The 13,387-nt window shown below is 39.2% G+C and overlaps 1 protein-coding gene and 1 long non-coding RNA gene across 3 annotated transcripts in view; one reads left to right on the top strand and one right to left on the bottom strand.

Moving 5' to 3' along the window:
• LOC131137422 (F-actin-uncapping protein LRRC16A-like) overlaps nt 1-9,189 on the top strand; it is an 87,594-nt gene extending 78,405 nt beyond the window's left edge. For both annotated transcript variants that reach the window (XM_058085366.1, XM_058085367.1), the window contains 9 exons: nt 1,686-1,752; nt 1,936-2,159; nt 2,237-2,346; nt 2,452-2,700; nt 2,837-3,047; nt 3,329-3,365; nt 4,570-4,764; nt 4,870-5,007; nt 7,995-9,189. In XM_058085366.1, the coding sequence (XP_057941349.1) occupies nt 1,686-1,752; nt 1,936-2,159; nt 2,237-2,346; nt 2,452-2,700; nt 2,837-3,047; nt 3,329-3,365; nt 4,570-4,764; nt 4,870-5,007; nt 7,995-8,167 (1,404 nt within the window). In that variant the 3' untranslated portion in view covers nt 8,168-9,189. The remainder of the gene's footprint in view (nt 1-1,685; nt 1,753-1,935; nt 2,160-2,236; nt 2,347-2,451; nt 2,701-2,836; nt 3,048-3,328; nt 3,366-4,569; nt 4,765-4,869; nt 5,008-7,994) is intronic.
• Nucleotides 9,190-12,884: 3,695 nt separating this feature from the next.
• The window catches only part of LOC131137450 (uncharacterized), a 40,885-nt gene continuing 40,382 nt past the window's right edge, over nt 12,885-13,387 (bottom strand). The window contains exon 3 of the long non-coding RNA XR_009131918.1: nt 12,885-13,315. This is a non-coding gene — a long non-coding RNA (uncharacterized LOC131137450). The remainder of the gene's footprint in view (nt 13,316-13,387) is intronic.

Raw genomic sequence — 13,387 nt, forward strand, 5'->3', positions numbered from 1 at the left:
TACTTTGTAGTATAAAAATCCTGCAGTGTTCTACGTTCAAGCGTTACCTAGAGAATGCTGCGTTAGGTCTGCTGGACATACTAATGCCTCTCCAATGTTCACGGCTAACATGTACTAATACCTTGGTGCATCCCTCTGCCTCATAAAACCTTATTTGAAACTGTACAATTTTTCTATTGTCTATCTACTCGTATAAATACTCACATACTCTACATGATTGTGAAAGGAGTGAAATTTTAATGCTTAGTTCACAGTTGTGGTTTGGTTTTGTGGTTTGGCTTCAACGTTTCATTACTGTTATATACAGCAGCTCTTCCCTCAAACTGAACACATAAATCAACACATTATGCTTCTACTGTTATTATAGTATGTTAGTATGTTATTACGCTTCAACCAATGGTTGCATTTCACAAAATTGTACAAAAAAGTGCCACAACGCTGCATGTGACTCATCTGATTCTTTTTGAGGTGTGAGATTAGATTAGAAGTGCTGAAGGAAGATGACGTTTCCCCCTTAATGTACTATATGGACAAAGGTCTTCCCTATGTAGGTAATACAGATGTAGCTAATGCACATTCTTCTTTCAAATTTGGATACATGACATTCAAGTGTCTGGAAAAGATTCAGGATCAATTGTCCAGTTCAACCCCCCGATGAACACATTAATCTAGAGGTGTGCACCAAGACATTTGTCACCATACTGTATGTGCAAGGTTAAGTCAATGTATTTTCACTTTGCATGTAAAATTCACACAGATGTTCAGTCAGACCTCCCACAGTAAAATAAGGGTTTAGCGCAGAAGAATGAGGGTCATTAGATCCTAATAAATACAGAAGACACTTAATCCATCACCTTCTCCCACAATATAGTCTGTCTGAATGCTGATTCTTCACTCGTACCACGACTGGCAAAATATGTATGTTGTGGAATTTATTTTGTGATTTGATTTGGTTTCTTTCATACAGGATCTTGTTCCCAACAAGGGCCAATCACAGTTCACATCATATATTTTGGAGAAATATTATGGGATGTTTTCAGAAAATTCATGTTAATTAGTAGTCAGGATAATTCATAATGCCGCCTACAGAGAACATACTAAGTCCTTATTTCTAAAATCGCAAATACTTAAACTTGCTGATATAGTTCATCTTCAAACAGCTAAAAATTACCAATTAGCTAAAAATGTCATCCAGTACTTCTCTACAAGAGAGGAGAAATATGATCTCAGGGAAGAAGTACATTTGAAACACTTCTATGCTAGGACTACGTTAAAAAGCCATAGCATTTCAGTATGTGGAATCAAACTATGGAATGGATTGAGTAAGACCCTCAAACAATGCACAACGATGAGCCAATTCAAGAAACAATACAAGCAGTTGATGTTTGCTAAATACAAGGATGAAGAGTCTTGAACCAGTCATGATGTGCTATACATATCACTATATTGACACTTACTATGGTACCCATTATGTCATTGGATGGTCATATTACCTCATACTTCGGTACGGGATAAAAAAAAATAATAAAAAACCTTAAACTATATTAGGAAAGCAGGAAGTGAACAAATGTAACAGTTACTGATTGTAAAAGTACCAGATGGAGGGGTAGGATTTAATAAGCTTTGTTTCTTCCTACTCCTTGTAAACCTAGTAATTTAAGCAAGTATATCTTCCTCTCTTACAGATGACGCCAAAATCCAAGAGAAAAAGCATCCATACCCGAATGCTGAGACCCGTCTCACGTGCTTTTGGTAGGTTCTGACAGAAGGTAACTACCAGCTCTCAGTAAGATGCATTAAAGTTCTAATAATCACATTGTAAAGTAAATACCTCTGTGCCAGTGCCAAACAAAAGTGTGCATTATTGTCTTTATAAAGTCCCCTGTATGAGATCAACATAGATTGTAGCAAATGTTGTGGTAAAACTACTCACAGAGATGGAGTTTGACCTGGACAAGGCGCTGGAGGATGTACCGGTCCATGTGGAGGACACGCCGGCCCCATCTCACACTCCTCCAACTTCATCTCAGCCTTTACCCAAAGCGGAGCAGCGGGAGGGAGGGATTGTGGAGCTTCCGTCTGAGGAGGAGAAAAAGCTGCAGCACTTCACTAAACAAAGACCACGCAGAAACAAAAAAACAAACTCCAGCAAAATACCAGTGAGTTTTTCTTCTTTTTAAAGACTTCTTAGGTGTTGTTATGATGGGTTGTATCATATGAAGCCATTTTGTCACAGCAAATGAGCAGTGCTCAATCCCAGGACGGGGAGCAGAATGGCCTCATGGGAAGGGTGGATGAGGGTGTGGACGAATTCTTCTCGAAAAAAGTCACCAAGATGGATTCAAAGTAAACCCCATTTATGTTCTTCTCACGTGGTTAACATTATTTTCATCGGTAGTATATTTTCATTATTGTAAGTATTGTTGCTATGATAATTGTTTCTTTCCTCAGACGTTTCATGAAAACCTCTGAATCTCACGATGGAGAGAAGAAGAAGAGTAAAGGAGGCTTCCTCAACCTTATCAAACGCTCTTCCAAATCGGATAAATCAGACAAATCTGATAAGTCAGAGAAAAATCAGGTGACCCCTCCATCCTCAGCTACATCCACGGCTTCTTTAGCCTCAGCCTCCATCATCCCTGAGGAGCCTTCCTCTCCAAAGTCAACAGTAAAAAGCCCAGCACCCGAGCCAAAGTCCAGGTACATAGATTCATTGTTATCCATCCATAAGTCTTAACTCGTATGGCACAGTCTTATACACAATTGGAAGATTTACATTGTGGTTGTCTACTTTCATGCATTTCTCTTTTTCCAATCTTTTCTGTCCATCCTGCAGAGATTCTTCTTGTCGCTCACAGCCTGCGGACTACAGCAGCAGTTCAGACCGTTCAGAGGAGCTCAGAACACCCGACTCCATAGATGAGCCGTGGGAGGGCTCAGACGGCCGAGGGAGTCCCCAGGGAGGACGCCGGTACCCGGGCATGCAGATAATGGGCAGTGGGCTCCTGGCAGAGATGAAGGCCAAGCAGGAGAGGAGAGCATACAAGGTGAGATGGTGTCATTCAAACTGGAAAAAAACTGCATTTAATTAAATTTTTCATTTAATTGAGCCCTCATGCCAAGATAATGCTTGACTGTTATATTGTTAACTATATATTTTTAGATTGCACATGCAGTGTTATTAAATTGCCTATGTGACTCCAGACACTTTAAACAGTGCTTGTCTCTCTTTAGACTCTAGAGGGAGACAAAGAGCACCTTTTTTATAATTATGCTCATAATTATGCTTATGCTTGATAAAAAAAACAAATCATTGTGTGTCTTCCAGTCCTCCAGCCCAGACAGACCTGACAGCAATTGCACAGGTGAGTTGTGCATTAGAATGTCTTGGATTTTGCTTTGTTCAATATTTCTATATTGAACAAAGCACTCTACACTTTTTATTGCTCTCTGGTTCTACCATATTTTACTTATTGTTTGGAAAAATTGGCTAATAACTCTAAAAGCAATCTTCACTCACTAAATGCACTGCAAAAAAGGTCAGTAAGGATAATTGCTAATGCCGCCTACAGAGAACATACTAACTCCTTATTTCTAAAATCACTAATACAACTTGCGGATATAGTTCATCTTCAAACAGCTAAAATAATGCATAAGGCTAAAAATAACCAATTAGCTAAAAATGTCATCCAATACTTCTCTACAAGAGAGGAGAAATATGATCTCAGGGAAGAAGTACATTTGAAACACTTCTATGCTAGGACTACGTTATGCTAGCCATAGCATTTCAGTATGTGGAATCAAACTATGGAATGGATTGAGTAAGACCCTCAAACAATGCACAACGATGAGCCAATTCAAGAAACAATACAAGCAGTTGATGTTTGCTAAATACAAGGATGAAGAGTCTTGAACCAGTCATGATGTGCTATACATATCACTATATTGACACTTACTATGGTACCCATTATGTCATTGGATGCTCATATCACCTCGTACTTCGGTATGTGACAAAAATAAAATAAAAACTTAAACTATATTAGGAAAGCAGGAAGTGAACAAATGTAACAGTTACTGATTGTAAAAGTACCAGATGGAGGGGTAGGATTTAGGGGAAGCTTTGCTTCTTCCTACTCCTTTTAGACATGTGGAACTGTGAACTGATTATGGGATGCACTCAATTGTAATCTGATGCATGTTCAAATGAAATAAAACCATACCATAGATTGCTATGCTGTATATTCAGAACACAAACCGTCTATAATAAAGGCATTGCAGTACAATATATTTTAGGAAAAAACAACCTTAATTTCAGCTCTTTGTTGTTGATAATTTGTGTGAAGAAATAACTTGGTCATAACTTGTGTAGCTAATGGGAGACAAGTCATTTGGCGCCACATGTTGCTTTGCACATGTAAATCTCTCTTGACATGGACTCTACACAACCCTTCTTTTTCAGGCTTTGTAGGGAAAAATACTTTATATCCGGGTCAAAATGGTATATAGTTTCTTAAGAAAAAAATTGCTATTTGGCATGTCGTTCTTCTTAACTATCTTACTCTTTTAAAGGATCTCCAGAGAAGACTTCAGCTCGTGTTGAAACCAAACCTGATCCCGCTCCTCGTGCCAGGGCTCCATCTTCCTCAAGCTCCTCAGGCGGACCAGTGAGTCCCAAACCACTAATGCCCCAGGGAGCGAAACCCGCGCTGTCTGCCCGACCCTCTTTACCGCAGAAGCCAAGGACGGCAAGCAGCAGGAGCACAGGTGCCAGCCATTGCTGTGTCTAAACTGCCAGGAAAAAATTCAAAAGCACACCTCGGTCAAGATGGGATTTTTCATAATTAGCTTTTTCTTCATGTGCCTCAATAGATGAGAACTTGGATTCCCCCAATGGTGGCGGCGTGTCTCCTAAAGCTCCATCACTGAAGAAGGTGTTACCAGAGAAAGACAAGGAGGCCAACAGCAGACTGCAACCAGGAGCATCTCTCAATAAATCCACTCAGGAAGGTGAGCAGAGTCTGGGTGTGGGTTGTCTCTCACTTTACATGACATTTATCATCAAAAAATCCCTCTCATAAAATAAACACAAGTCTACCTCTAGTTTTGTATTAATTTTCTTATTCACAGCAGGAATTTTGACACTGTAATAAGAGAGGAAATTTTAGTTATCAGAACTAATGCCAAAAATACAAAATAATAATGGAAACACAACATGTGCTGTCCTCACAACACTCAGAACACGGCTTGCTTTTCTTGCTTTATGAAGCTTTCTTGTAAAAATACGTGGTAACTGAAACATACAGAAAAAATCAAATGAAGTTCCAATACTGCTCATGTTGCAGGCTAAGCACACATCAGCTAACAGTTAGCTAACACACGTACATCAGCTGCAAATGCAAACTAGCAGTAGCATGAAGTTAGCGAACTTGGCAAAACAAGTACAACATTTGAAATGTAAGTGCTTTATACACCAATATACTTACAAAGACGATAATTTCCCAAGAAACAAGCGTTTAGAGCAATTTTCAGCGTGTTTATGAGGTTTTCCCGTGAGGCAAGCCTGCTTTTCACCGAGAGAAAACTACAAAGCTTGTTTATATGCGAGAGCACTCTCTAGTGGCCGAAAACGATACTTTCTAGAGAAGATGTCTCACTCTGTAAACGTTTTAACCTTAGCGTTTTTAACAATATTTATTAGGACTTTTAGCTATTTATTACTTTCATTTTAGCCAACTTATGAAACGTATGAATTATTAATGTCTTTGACCCAAAGACATGACACAACATATAATATAGACTCACATCTTAGCACTGGGAAAGTTCCTTGTTGTTTTCCTGGTTTCTGGACAGTTCTTCCTGTGGTGGCTGTTAGCTACATAATATATCATTATGTAGCTGACGGCCGTAGTCAGCCAATAAACAGTAACAATTTATTCATAAATACAGTTTGAAAAACGTGATGGAGTGAAGCCATGACATTTGAAGCGCAAAGTGGCGAGGGACGACCTTAATAGACACTACAACAGAAGGAGGGTTAGGAAAGATGTGCTATTATTTGAATCATTGGGTGGTAGCATGCCACTATGTTCAAATTTTGCGGCTTCACATGGTTTTTGAAAAATATATTAATTCATAAATTGTGCTGTTTTCCTGGGTGAATACGGTCTATTATTAGCAAAAGTATTTTTTTGCCTAAATTGAGCATTTTCAAGCATAAAAATAGCTAAATGAACTAAAATGTAGATGTCACACTGGTCCTGTGTCAGTGGTCGGGCCTGTGGTTACCTGGGATGGGCCGGGCTCCGCTTCCTGGGGGTGTGCGGGGGGCGGCCGTGGGCGGGCTGCCTTCCGGTTGGCGGGGGTGCCCCCCGTGCCCGCAGGTGTGTGGCTCTCCTCCGGCCTGCTGGCGCCCTGTTGCTGGTCGGGATTGCCCCTCCATGGCAGCTTGTTGGTCACTTTGGGGGGGATGCTTCGGGGGCGGCGGGTCTTGGGGAGTCGGCCCTGGCTTTGCCCGCACCCATGGGGCCGCTGGATCGCTGGCGGTGAGAGCTTGACCTGGCTGCGCGGGGCGGGGTTTACTGGGTGTTAGAAGGCAGTCCCTCTCCTTTTGTCATTCTCAGTGACAATTACACATTCATACACACACGCATTCACACATATGAGCACACTTACGCACACATATATGAATATGCACACCAACAGAAGTACACACCTCCCTATGCACACTCACAGCACATGGGTGCTTCTCTATACAATCTACCATCTTATCCTTGATGTCTATATGCTATTGGTATGCTATTATTACAGTAATAATGATGTCAAGCAGTTAGATTGTAATTACTGCAACTGTATGGCTGTAATTGTGTTTACTATCACAGTTCATGTCTTCATTGTTACTATTGCTACTGGTAAGTTGGACTGTTTCATTTCACTGATATCATCTCCATTGTGACCCTTAGCCATCATTGACATTTAACTGATGCAGTCCTGTTTGTCACTGTTGTTGTTATGGGAATTGTTGTCGCTGCTGTTTTTGTCTCTCTCTCTACTGTCTCCCCCCTACTCAGGTTTCTAATAATAATAATAATAATACATTTTATTTGTATAGCGCTTTTCAAAATACTCAAAGACACTTTACAGAAGAATGGAGTTGAATAAAGCAAGTAAACAGAGTAGACACACCAAAATACAACATTGATTGGTTAATACACAGTTAAAACATGAGTAAAAGCGGGGCGGGGCACAGTAGTCAGATATAAAAAGGAGTGAATGGGGCAAAGAGTTCCAGAGAGTGGGGGCAGCGATGGAGAAGGCTCTGTCTCTCCAGGTTCGGAGCTTGGTCTTACAGGGGAGTGCCAGGAGGTTGGAGTCTGAGGAGCGAAGGGGACGCGGGGGATTGTGTGGGTCAGATTGTGGAGTGCTTTGTAAGTTATGAGAAGAATTTTGAAGTGAATGCGTTGGGGAACGGGTAGCCAGTGGAGGTTTTGGAGGACAGGGGTAATGTGTTGACGGGAGCGGGTGAAGGTGAGGAGGCGGGCAGCGGAGTTCTGAATATATTGGTAGTTTGTTGAGGGTTTTGGATGGTGTACCGTAGAGAATACTGTTGCAGTAGTCCATTCTGGTTGTGATGAATGCATGGATCAGGGATTCAGCGGCAGAGAATATAAGTGATGGACGGAGTCGGGCTATGTTCTTAAGATGGAAAAATGCAGTCCGGGTTAACTGTTTGATGTGGGGTTCAAATGAAAGGGTGGGGTCCAGGAGGATACCAAGGATACCCAAACTTCTTTAAGGACTCACTTCCAAATGCACAAACCTCATTATCTGAAACTTTTTAATATAATAATACAACATTCTAAAAATATTTATAGGTCATGAATGCATGAAAAGCATAATATGCGCCCTTTCACTTGTCACATTTGTGTATTACCAGGGAGGGAGGGATTAATTTTTTTATATATTTTTTTCACCTCATCATCATGTGTCTCGTTTAGGGAGAAATTCTGGGTCTGATTCTTCTCAGCGTTCAACCCATCAGCGCACAAATTCTGATGATCACGGCCCCTCCAAGACCAAGGGACCATCTCCAAATGCTGACAAGGAGAAAACAGGCAAAAAATCCTCCGATTCTGGGGAGGAAGCTGACAAAGAAATGATTTTAATATGAAGCCATTTATAACCTTCACTTAATAAGGAGCAATATAAGGAATATTTTTTATTTATTTGACTAAGTTGTACCCCTCCAGAGTACACATTATGTTTGGTTTGGTTTGTTATTTAACTTTTTTCCTGATACTCTCCTACTAAACCAAACTGTTATATTAATTCAGAGCTTCCTTCTCTTGATACGGTATTTTTTCTTTTCTTTTTTTGTTTTAACAACAAATAACGTCAGCTGACATTCACGAAAAAAATCACGAAACCTGCTAACAATCTAATGTGCTACACATGTCCCGCAGTAGCTTGTGTCCCAGGGACCAAACACATAACAGCACCGCTATCACTGTACTGTACTTGAAGTCTGCCATATAACTATAGCACCCAATAGTTATGTTCTTTCCTTGCTTTTGGGCTTTTAGGAGCTATTATGCAACTCACCTTTTTACAGGACGATACAGGTTCAGCAGAGCATCTCGGCACAGATCACATATCATGTAGCCTACCTGAGAGTCAGAGGAGGATGGCCACCCCGCTGCTCCTCCCAGGTGACAATTTGACATGCTGTGTGAGGTAGGGGTGTGTATTGGCAAGAATCTGGCGATATACGATATATCACGATACTGTTAACTAGGCGATATATTTTTTTTGTTTTTCTTGTAGTTAAAGATTATTTCCTGGAAAAACTGAATTATACCAGCAATATGCACTTACTAAACACATTTGTATTCCATTAGAACAGTATGTTATGCTGTATCACAAACTTTCCCAAGTGTAGCATTTGGATAAATAAAGCTTTAACATCCAGCTTTAAATTTACAAAAAAAAAACCCATAAAAAACAAATAAATTAAATTATGTCTCAAGATCCTGCTCAAATGTTCACATTCTATTAGCTGTGAAAAAATGCAGAGTATACAGTCCCTGACTTATCCACCATCAGAACAGTATTTTTGTGGAACAAAGTAACTAACATCAGTAAAAAGTCCTTTTAGGATGCTTGAAATAACCATTATTTAACAAAATAGTGATATCAATTTGAAAAACAAAATACCTGCAATATCACAGTACTACTTTTGTAGTATACAAAAGGACCTTCGCATTGCTTGCTAGCGGCAGGTCCTCATGGTGTCTCGCAGATTTGTTGTGTTTCCCGAATAAAGTATTCGGGAAACACGACACATTTTACAAACGGCATTGGTTTTGTCAATTTCTGCACAACCTACTTTGTGTAGAAATCCAAAATGTGTCCACACTTCAGCCTTGTAAGTGCTGCCACCTAACGATCAGAGGTTTGAATTAAAATCACAAATGAACCTTTGCCGTGTCTGCACTTGAATAAATACCATATACAGTCTATGACAGGGGTCTCAAACTCAATTTACCTGGGGGCCACTGGAGCTAGGGTCTGGGCAAGGCTGGGCCGCATCAGGTTTTCCAAAAAAAAAAAAACAACGCATTTATTAAAAACAGAAAAGTATACAAACTTTTTCAGTGCTTTGGTTCCGATTTTAAAAGCTCTGATAAAACATTCCACTGTTCTCAAATATCTTAATTTTTTATTTTTCTGAACAAAATAAGATGAAAAATAAATAAACAAATCAAGAATAAAAATCAATCAATCAGTAATAAATAAATAAATATAATAATAATAATAAAACAGCAAATAATAAGAAACCACATATAGTTGGTGGGTGGACAAATTATTTTTTTTCAGATTAAAATTAACAAAGCATTATTAGAGCCCTGTAGACATGACAAAACACGACTATAGTCACATTTATACTCTTTTTATTTACAACATATTGCGCAACTGCAGGGTCTTGAGACACATGCTAACTCGCAAACTAGAGACCTAGCGACCTAAACGGTAGCCTTCAAGTTATTTCCTTTAAACTTAAATAGCCAAAAACTTACCACTTCCACACGGATATGGAGGATAACTATTAACAGTTATTTAACCTTTAACATGAACATTAATCAAACGTAATAATTTTTTCTGGGTACATGATACCATACAGCATCCATATCAAACTTGCGCGGCCCGCACTAACATTAAACTTTCATATCAAGGCGGGGGCGTCAAACTAGTGTCCTGCGGGCCACACTTGGCCCGCGGGCCGCATGTTTGAGACCCTTGGTCTATGATAAAGGCCTAAAAATATCGATATCATACGTTTTTAATATTGATACAATATCATGGAACGAAGTATCGTGATATATCGCCGAAACGATATTTTCTTCCACCCCTAGTGTGAGGGCTGCCAATCAGTAAAGGCTTCAGCACTGTTAGCTACCAAGCATTGGTACACTGTGGATGAAGACGATACCCTTTAACTGCAGTGGTCTGTTTTATGTTGTCTGTAGGAGAAGCTACTTTGCAATATCAGAAGGGGGGGCTGTTCTGTCACATTATCACAGTATCATAGCGAGGGTTTCCGACCCAAATTGACTTGAACGCATACTGTAACGATGTCACATCACTTTTTAGTCCAAAAACATCAGTGTCTGCAGAGAAAATGAACTTGAGGTGGTTGATTGCTTGTGTGTATAATAGACTATTTTCAGCTTGAACTTTAACAGCACAAGCCTTTTCTAGTTTCAAAGAGCAGCAGATGCTTTTTTTTTTTTTTCACTGTTGCACAGCCTGTTAACTGTCATTGTTTGTTCTGCAAAATGCACTGAGAGTGAAACATGATTCATCCAGATTGGATAGTAGTTCTTCTTTACGAGGGTGAATGAGTCCATTGGTCTTTATTTGAAAGAAGCACAAGTCAGCACCTATTCCCAAACCGGGATTTTTTTTTTTTTTTTTTGCCGCTTTCACACAGAGATCCCACAACAATTGCCATATCAGAGCCGTAACAGGAAATGTGGTGTTCATCCACCTTTTGAATCAAGTGAAACAGGATGTTGTAGCCGTATTAGACGGGTATGACCGTGCCGATGATCTTACTAGTTTTACACTAGAACTATGGTTCAGTCTAATACGGAAACTTAAATTAGATTGTGACATCTGTTTGTTACAACAGATAGCTTATGATAAGAACTTTGTTCCGAACAGTCATTATAAGACCTTTCAACAATGGATCCCAAGAGGTACTATAACCGCATAGTGTAGAATAGTAAACAAGGGGAAATTCATGAGCTTAACTACAACAAATATACGACCTGGACGAAAACGATTATTTTTAGATACATACAATTGAGAAATTACTATGACAGGAAAATAAAATGCTTGATGAATAGAAGAAAACATGGGCTGATTCAAATGGCAATGTCTGCTTATAAATCAAAATACCCGGCAAACAGCAACATTACTTTCAAGACACCAAGCTTGGAACAAGTGAGTGTCAGGTGTCTTGCCTTTCAAGTATTTCGGTGGAAAATTGACGGGTTTCGGTTTCTTTTTTTGTCGAACCGAGGCACACAAAAAAAGTGTAACTACACAGCCATCTTCCCACCTCTGTTACGGCTCTGATACAACTTCCAAAGGCCAAAAATGTCTTGGTTTTTCCATTCCGCGTCTGTGCCTTTTCTACAGAATTACAACATGGAAAAATGCCGGCTTTTCCAGTATGGAATGAGTTAATAACTCTAATTATGTTTTGCAAATGACACTGTTCTTTTTGTACATACTGTAGTGACCTGATGTCAAACAACAGCTTTTTAATTTATTTCTTTGTTCCCGATGTCGACTGTATGTCAAATAATACAAGTGGTCATGGATATGCTTGTGCACATGCATGTCAGGTAAACGTGCACAAACGTAATGTGGACTATGAGTGTGTTTCAGACTGCATGATGTGCACTGTACTGTATGTATATAGTATGTAATTCAGGCGTGTGTATGTGTAATATTTGCACATGTAATACGCACACTGTGACCTTTTTTGCACACGCCTGTGTGAACAATTTATGTTTGTAACATACATTTGGAATAACGTCCAACATTCTTCCTTCTTGATGGTTTTGCCTCTTCATTGTACATTGTGTTTATACAGCGAAAATGAATTGTCTCTATGTATGCATTTGTTCTCTTGTGTATTTAAATCTAACATTTTTGTCATGGTCTAAAAAAAAAAAAAAGTCCAGCTTAATAACTGAAGACATGTTTGCACATCTTCACATTTGGTTTAATCGTTGTTTGCTTTCATTCTGTCAGTCTGCTGGTGTCCATTGGAAGAGTTACGGTGATTAAAAATAATTTGACAAGCTTGAGAATGTGTTGCTTCTTTTACATTGAGGAACTTTGCAGTGAAACCTCCAAAATGTGCTCTGTGACATGGTAGACTTCCAGGTTGTTCTCAAATCAGAGAACAAGCTGTCCAGGCAGTGTTGTAAGTGATGCGGTCACCACGGTTCAATTATCTGTCACTCACTGTATGATGATTTATCAGAAATTAATGAATACATGATTGCTGTTTAATGGTAGGCTATGGTCTATTATTAGTCAAAACATATTGAAATACAAGTCATATGAAGTATTCTGGTCATTAACTGGCAGTAATCACACAAAATTAAGATATTACCTTACATGACATTACCTTAACACTGCATGGAGTCAATCATAACATGTCCAACATGGTCTCCTCCCATTCCTAGTGGAAGTGGTACGTTTTTGCCTTTCTAAGTTTAGAACAAATGCATTTGAGGCCAACTGGTTAGCTTTCTAGCTAGCAGCTGTCTTGAGTCCCTGCAGCATAAGAGTTAAATAATAAGAATAATAAGAGTGAAGGAAAATACATTTCTGGGGATCACAATAGATGAAAATATGAGCTGGAAACCTCATATTACAAAAATATACAACATAAGGTGGCCAGAAATATTTCAATATTGATCAAAGCAAAATTTGTTCTCAATCAGAAATCACTCCAATAATAAAACAATAAATAAATAACGTGAACTATATTAGGAAAGCAGGAAGTGAACAATTATAACAGTTACTGATTGTAAAAGTACCAGATTGCGGGGTAGGATTTAATAAGCTTTGCTTCTTCCTACTCCTTTTGGACATCATTCACCACATACGCCACCTCGTGGGACACGTCATCTGTTCCTGACAGTTACATTAAACACAGCAGCAGGCTAATCCAGGGATCTTGTTTTCCGCCAGGTCAAATAGGATGGTATATTTGTGGTATCTCCTCCTCATCCTCCTTGAGAAAAACAGTAAAAAAAAAAAATCCTACATTCAGATTTCATATTAATTGTTTTTTTCAGTTGTTAAT

Source organism: Doryrhamphus excisus, chromosome 10 (assembly GCF_030265055.1).
Source record: "Doryrhamphus excisus isolate RoL2022-K1 chromosome 10, RoL_Dexc_1.0, whole genome shotgun sequence".
Taxonomy (NCBI): domain Eukaryota; kingdom Metazoa; phylum Chordata; class Actinopteri; order Syngnathiformes; family Syngnathidae; genus Doryrhamphus; species Doryrhamphus excisus.